At 41.7% G+C, this 7,500-nt stretch overlaps 2 protein-coding genes across 2 annotated transcripts in view; one reads left to right on the top strand and one right to left on the bottom strand.

Annotated features, from left to right (window-relative positions):
• Nucleotides 1-544, top strand: part of LOC310794972 (vasopressin V2 receptor-like) — a gene marked incomplete at both ends in the record, with an annotated part of 7,401 nt that extends 6,857 nt beyond the window's left edge. Inside the window, one exon of the mRNA XM_083656997.1 lies at nt 354-544. Within this exon, the coding sequence (XP_083513123.1) occupies nt 354-544 (191 nt within the window). The remainder of the gene's footprint in view (nt 1-353) is intronic.
• Nucleotides 545-3,845: 3,301 nt separating this feature from the next.
• LOC310794793 (monocarboxylate transporter 1-like) overlaps nt 3,846-7,500 on the bottom strand; it is a 38,056-nt gene continuing 34,401 nt past the window's right edge. The window contains exon 5 of the mRNA XM_083656838.1: nt 3,846-7,500. This exon is cut by the window's right edge and continues 416 nt beyond it. The gene's annotated coding sequence lies outside the window, so the exon portion shown is untranslated.

The raw sequence follows: 7,500 nt of genomic DNA, 5'->3' as shown, positions 1-7,500 counted from the left end.
CAACCTGTGAGGTGGTCAGGCGGATGGATTATCTCGGCAAAGGGAAGTGCTCACTAACTGATTTAATGTGAACTAAATTTGAGAGAAATAAGCCTTTTGTGTGCTTAGGAAAATAAATCGTAATCTTATTTCAACTAATGAAAAATGGGAGTATTGCATTCAGTAATATAAATCAGTACATATAAATGCTCTAAACTGCCACCATCCTTATCGCTCCTCCTAACTGTGTGTGTGTGTGTGTGTGTGTGTGTGTGTGTGTGTGTGTGTGTGTGTGTGTGTGTGTGTGTGTGTGTGTGTGTGTGTGTGTGTGTGTGTGTGTGTGTGTGTGTGTGTGTGTGTGTGTGTGTGTGTAGGCGCGGTGTTCACCCTCCTCATGCTGCTGGCCAGTCTGAACTCGTGCACCAACCCCTGGATCTACTCTGCCTTCTCGAGCAGCGTGTCCCTGGAGCTGCGCCTGCTGCTGCTCTGCCGCACGGGGCGCACACAGCGCCATGGCTCCATACCAAACGACTCTGTCACCACACACACCTCCAACAACTACTGAACCACACACACACGTACACACACACACACACACACACACACACACACGTACGTACGCACACACACACACACACACACACACTTGTACGCACACACACACACACCCACACACACACACACACACACACACACACACCTCCAACTACTGACATCCAAGTGCACTAAGAAGTTCCCCATGTAAGGAGAACACATGGAGAAACCCACCTGAGGCCTGTACTACAAAGCCAGTTTAGTGGTTTAGCGAGGTAACTTCAGGTTTAAACCTGGTTTGGCCGTACTACAAAGCAAGTTAACTTCTTACCGACATATATTTCCATAGCAACTTATGCTTCACACTTAACCTGGTCCGTAGCAGGTTAAGTTGCAAGGATAAGATTAGACCTTAAATCCACCGCCCACGAACCAATCGAATCAGCAGTTTGGAAAAATGGCCAACCCCTTTCTGGATGAGTTTCCCGTAGAGGAAGGAGCACGAATTGTAATGTTGAATGAGTAATGGTAATCAATGTTAATGTTAATCAAGGACTAAAGCCTTGCACTTGTTGGCTATTTTAATTAAGCCCTATACCACTTTGGAATATGTTTTTATATAGGCCTATTCATTTTTGTGCTCTCAAGTAGCCTAGATACGTTGTTTGATCCCGCTGATCGATTGCAGCTGAATAGTGAGTGGAGAAATATCACTAAACCGGCATAAAAAGGTTACATAAACGTCTCCAAAGCGCACGGTGCCGTGTGCGCAATGGAGCTGAGACTGACGTTGGGTTGGAATTGAAATAGTCATAGCTTACATGCTGGCCTACTACATCTAAGCAATTTAATATGGGATCACCTGCACACAGGCGATCCCATATTAAGATGATTCATATCTAGGCTACTCCTGCATTTTGCAGCTGCAAGTGTTGCTTTTGGCCTGTATGATGTGATTGAACTTCATATTTCCAGCATCATTATATGAAATATGGAGATATGCGACTCTGCTGACAATATATGTGACCACAAAATAGGCTATTTTTTATAAATGAAATCTATGCCCGCACATACCGTGTCGTTCAGAAGCCTCTTTTAATTTTATTATCATTCTTTTTTTTATTGATAGCCTATAGGAATTATTCAATCAGTGCGACTAAACATGACATCATTATTATTCGTTGAGCCTAAATGGTCTACGGATTTTGGACTGAGACATTAGGCTACACATTGCTTCCACTCGCAGTTTATTGAGAGGGTGAATTCAGCTGCTGTAGGATACGTGGAGGCAGAAACCGCTCTTCAAATAAATGACTGATGTGAATAAAAGTGGTAACTTTAGACAGTCATTCGGGAACAGACTAAAAATATCCAATGCGGATTTTGATTCTAGTAGTCGATGGCTTTGATGAATGAGGAAATAGGCGTGTCTGGCGCTGTAAAAGCTACGCTTCTGAGCTGAGCGGTCCATATTGCATTGTGATTGGCTAGTTGTTAAAAACCACGCCTCTTTTGCGGGCATGAGCTCGTGTGCACGGGCATTTTCATGTGCACGCGCAGTCAACTTGATTAGAAAAACCTGGTTCGAGTTAACGACTGGCAAACGAGGTTCGTAGTACAAGTTAACTACAATCGAGCTGATCTGGTTTAGACAAACCAGATCAAGGGACAGATCCTGGATCTTCTTATCCAACATTCGTAGTACAGGCTACTGAGCTTCTGAAACAGAAACCAGGGTCCTCACACCTTCTTGAACATCAAATTGGAGGACTTTCCAAGGACTTTCCAGGCCCGATTCCCTCAAATTCAAGGACGCAACACAGCACAGCTTGAGACCTGGATCAAGGTTAATTAATGTTCATAATGAGAACCAGCAGGCCTTTCAGAAGCTCATGGAAAACAATTAAGGAGAGAGGCTTGAATGTGTGTCAACTGTGCTGTGTTACACGTTAAGTAACAGACTATTTCAAAAGAACTTAAAATTCAAATTCTTGCACAAAATACTGTATATAAATTCAAGCACTTTCATTGATCCGTCTATTTATGTCTATTTTCAAAAACTTTCATAAACTTGATTTTTATTTTTTTGCTCAAATTGACAAACTTTCAAGGATTTCAAGGAGTGCGTTTACATGCACTGTTTATCGGATATCTAGAGTTACCTGTGAACAGCAGCCTTTATCGGATAAAGGCCGTTATCGGTTTATGAGAAAACCGATGAAGACACCTCGCTTTCTGCTGAGTCATCAGGTTTATTCATTGCAGTCAATGTCCACTCACAGACTTTGAGGCGAGTTCCTGCTATTTAAAGTGCATGTAATGTAAATGTAAATGCGGAAATCTGATTATTACCAGTTACCTGATTATTCTGTTATCCGATTACTGTGTGCGTGTCAACACAATCAAGGACCCGCATGGGAACCCTGATAAACTGAGTCTTCATAGTGTACTATCTGAACTCTCTCTGCTGTAGTTACTGTAGCAACACAATGCAGCTATTGATACCGTAAAACCTCAAATAAACGTCCCAAATAGACGCCGGGTCTGGAAATAAGTTTTGGTAAATAAACGCCCGGGCTACTATTTGAAGTTTTACGGTATTTTTCACACAAGGGCAATGAAGCTCTAAGTGCAACTGGTAGTATAGACAGATCGCTGTTTATACAGACATAAAGTTGTATTATTGTAAATAAATCAAACTGTTCGTCTGGTCTTTCTGCATCTGGTTACTGATTACGAAAAAGGTCTCCTTTTCTCCTCCCAACATTTCAATGAGAGACTAGAAGGAAAGTACAATAAACTTTAATGATGCAACAAACAACACTTAGATTTGGTGTATGACTCCATGATATGATGACACTCCTCTGAGATGTGAGGAGGATGTCAGTGATTTGATAGAGAATCCCCCATTAGGGAATTCTACAGGAGTCATGACATTGGTGGTGTTCAGGGGAGAACGTGGGGCGAAGCAACTGCTATGGTGAAGACCGTCACTGAGGGGAGACACACAAAGTGAGTTACAACACTCTAAAATACGAGGGAACTGATGTAGAACTCCAGTTAGGTGATTGGCCAGCAGGCCAGAGAGAGGGAGAGCATGGGAAAGCGTGGGAGACATTGATTGGACAGAATGACGGGGCGTGCATATTTATGAATGAGTGATGTCACCTGAACAGGGCGTTGCTGCAGGGGGAGAGAGAGATGAATGGAAGGAACAATGGATTCATGAATGAGATGGTTAATCAGACCATTGATTAGGGGAAGTAGTCTTGCATCATTGAAAATAGTCTGAGACATTATTTAACATAAAGGAATCGATAAGACGTTTTGTTTTAAAAATGGTTTATTCATTCATTCTCTCAGCAGTCATATAAACAAGACCTCACACATACAAACATAAAAAACATCACAGTTGAACTTATGCTAGTAAAAATCACATTATTTTCCAGAAACTTTGATACTACATTGTTTGATTTGCTCTTTTCAAAACAAAAAGGTGCTGCAGCAACGTACCATCATCAGAAACCCCCACGTTTCAACCAAATGGTTTGTTCCAATCCTTCAAGGTGTCACACCTTCTTTTCCCCTCCCACAAAAAAAACGATGATCAATTCTCATCTCAATTTTGCATCCCCCCACCCACCCAAAGAAAACAAAAAAAATATTCTCATCTCAATTTTGCATCGACCTCTCCAAACTTTGTAAGATCAAATTCTAATTTTCTCTGAGTTGGCTCCCAGAGGTTCATGAGTTTTAGTCTTCTGTCACGAACAATCAAGTATTGTGTAGTAGGGAGAGGAGAGTCATCACCTTGTAGATCATCAAGGCCTGTGAATTTGGGCAAACTATCCCAAGACCGAAGCCCCATCTGCAGCTACATTCTCTACCCTTCCCCCTGACTTGTGTTAGCTACCCGTCCAGTATCCTGAACAACCCCAGGAGGAGATCGATCGGCCATACTCCTGTAACACCATGAACACTGGACAACAAGGTTCCACTTCTGGTAGAAAGAGGGAGAACTGGGGCACAGTAACTTTCCTACTGGTACTATCCGTACCTTACAAAAATACTTCTCTTTCCCGCTGATCATCATGTCTGGTTGGTACAGACAAAAAACATTCTAAAAGAAAAGAAAAAAATGAAATGTTTTTTCAGGAAACAAATTACAATCTTTGTGGTGAATTTGTCTGAAATGTATTAATTACATTTGGTCATGGCATAATTACCACACATACAACAAAAGGAAAAAAACTACACACACACACACACACTAGCATACAGTGTAAGTGTACAACCTTTCCAGTAAATTGACATCCCACGTTTAATAGAAAATGTGTTGATGCCAAATGGGGTTTGTCTGTCCGTTACCCTGTGTTGCTTTACGTGTGTGTGTGTTTGTGTGTGTGTGTTCATATGTGTGTGTGTGTGTGTGTGTGTGTGTGTGTGTGTGTGTGTGTGTGTGTGTTCGTGTGTGTTTGTGTGTTACAAAGTGGGCTATATGTAAAGGGAAGAAACAATTAACGGAAATGAGCAATGACTAGAGTATGTGGCATGTTTCTCTGTGAAACTGTATATATATATATATATATATATATATATATATATATATAATATACAAATAAGTAAGCCTGTGATGAAAACAAACAAAATAAATAGCATAGTAGTGTTCCATAACAGAAAATTGTATTTTACATTTGAAAGGGCACTCTTTTTATTGTCTCTTTATCAGCTTTCTGTCTTTTTTCTGAACTATCTTTATTTTATTTTATTCTATTCTTTTATTTATTTTGGTTTTCATCCTACGATGATAGCACTACTGAATGTTTGCTCTTTTCCACCTACGAATTGAATCCCCGTTTATTGTCTTTTAACTTCAGAATTTGAGTATTCTGCTTTTATTTTGTCCGTCAAAGCACTCTGTAAACTCTGTTTTTAAAAATGTTATGAAAATAAAATGATTTTTCATGATTTTAAAAGGTGAGTGGCGCAAAGTTCTCAGGCGGACGCAATCTAGTCGTCGTTTGAACCTCAATCTCAGATCTCAAAGCTGAAGACGGTTTCTCCTTCAAAAGCAGTTGCACTTTTCATGTGAAATGTTGTCAGCCATCAATTTTTTACTTGAAAACAAAACTCAAAAATGTTCACCAAGCAATATACAGGGGGGGACGAAACATCCAAGTTTAAAAAGCTGAAACCAGTCTGCAGAGGATGCTGCCCTCTGCTGCTGGATGCTGGTAGAACAAGACAGAACACACGCGCCTCAGCAGTCCATGTTGTCAATGCATTGTCAATGCATCGTTACGGACTATCTGCAGCCTATTTCTAACTGAAGACACTGTGGATCTGATATGACACGTTCTGTACAGATTTCACACAAACTGAAAGGTGTGTGGACACAAATGAAATGAAACTAGGCCACAGTTTAAAGTAGACTGTCCGTCGAAATACACACTTTCACACACACATACTTGCACTCACCCAAATACATCAAAAATTATTAAAAAATATTACTACTTTTAGTCAGATTGTCAGTTTATAATGAGCTAAAATAGAGTTTTTTGTTTTCTTTTAACCACAAAAAGTTTTGATGATAAAACTATTGTGTATTCATATAAAAAAAACACTGTGCTGCGACTCGAGATCAACAGGGTTCAAATCCGGATTGTGTGATTATTCCTATTCTGATTTTGGCACCACGGCAGGCGGCAGGGCAGGTCAGAGGTCACAGCACACACACGCACACACACACACACACACACACCCTGTGAATCCACCATTCTTTAGTCTATCTAGCTAAATCACAGCCTATTCCTTCCCCACACAAAGCAGCATGTGGTGTCATGTAATACTAGGAGCGGTCACGTTGGCGCAGCGGTTGATCTGTGAGGGCGGAGAAGCTTCGTCGTGTGTGAACGTTACTGTTCAAGGTGTGTCCTCTAATCTCTTCATCAATACGTCAGTGTTAGGTTCTGGTTCTAGTTCCGTTGTGTATAATACGCAAATTACACACGCACAGTGTACACACAGTTTATGTACAAATACACACAGCTAAAAAAAAGCTCGAGAGCGCTCTACACTGCAGATAACGAGATTTTGTCATCTCGTAGTCTTACACATCAGATAAAAGCTTCTTGGTTCCTACATTATTTTTCCATTTTGAAATTCCACACTTTTCCGCACCCCCGTTTTGAAACCTCGCCGATTATTTGTTCATTGTTTTTACCTCTTGGACTACCGGTTAACAATATTACTACTGCTATGAACAGTAACTTCTCGCGGTGTGCCTGGTGAAACCTCCAGATTCGTTTCCTTAAATGTTCCCTGGAAACGTCCTTCACTCCCCCAAGCCGACACCGGCGTGCACAATGTGAACAGACGGACATATCTAATCAAAATGTCTCCTTCTTCTGTATTAGTTTATGTCCGGCCCCTCGAGGAGTGAAGCAATGGAAGTGTGTGCATGTGATATGTATATGATGAAAGTGTACAGTAATTCTAAGTACTGTAACGAAATGCATTGCTTTGTGTGTGTGTGTGTGTGTGTGTGTGTGTGTGTGTGTGTGTGTGTGTGTGTGTGTGTGTTCGTGCGGGTCAGTTTACCAAAGGCACATCCAAGGAGCGTTACAGTTAGCCGTTAGCTAGCGTAACGCACACAGGAGCGTTACAGTCAGCCGTTAGCTAGCTTAACGCCACAGGAGCGTTACAGTTAGCCGTTAGCTAGCGTAACGCACACAGGAGCGTTACAGTTAGCCGTTAGCTAGCGTAACGCACACAGGAGCGTTACAGTCAGCCGTTAGCTAGCGTAACGCACACAGGAGCGTTACAGCTAGCCGTTAGCTAGCGTAACGCACACAGGAGCGTTACAGTCAGCCGTTAGCTAGCTTAACGCACACAGGAGCGTTACAGTCAGCCGTTAGCTAGCGTAACGCACACAGGAGCGTTACAGTCAGCCGTTAGCTCGAGTAACGCCGCAGGAGCGGGTCCCAC

This window comes from Poromitra crassiceps (genome assembly GCF_964638095.1).
Source record: "Poromitra crassiceps genome assembly, chromosome: 20".
Taxonomy (NCBI): Eukaryota; Metazoa; Chordata; class Actinopteri; order Beryciformes; family Melamphaidae; genus Poromitra; species Poromitra crassiceps.
Note: the sequence above shows the minus strand (reverse complement) of the source record. Positions and strands in the feature narration are given on the sequence as shown.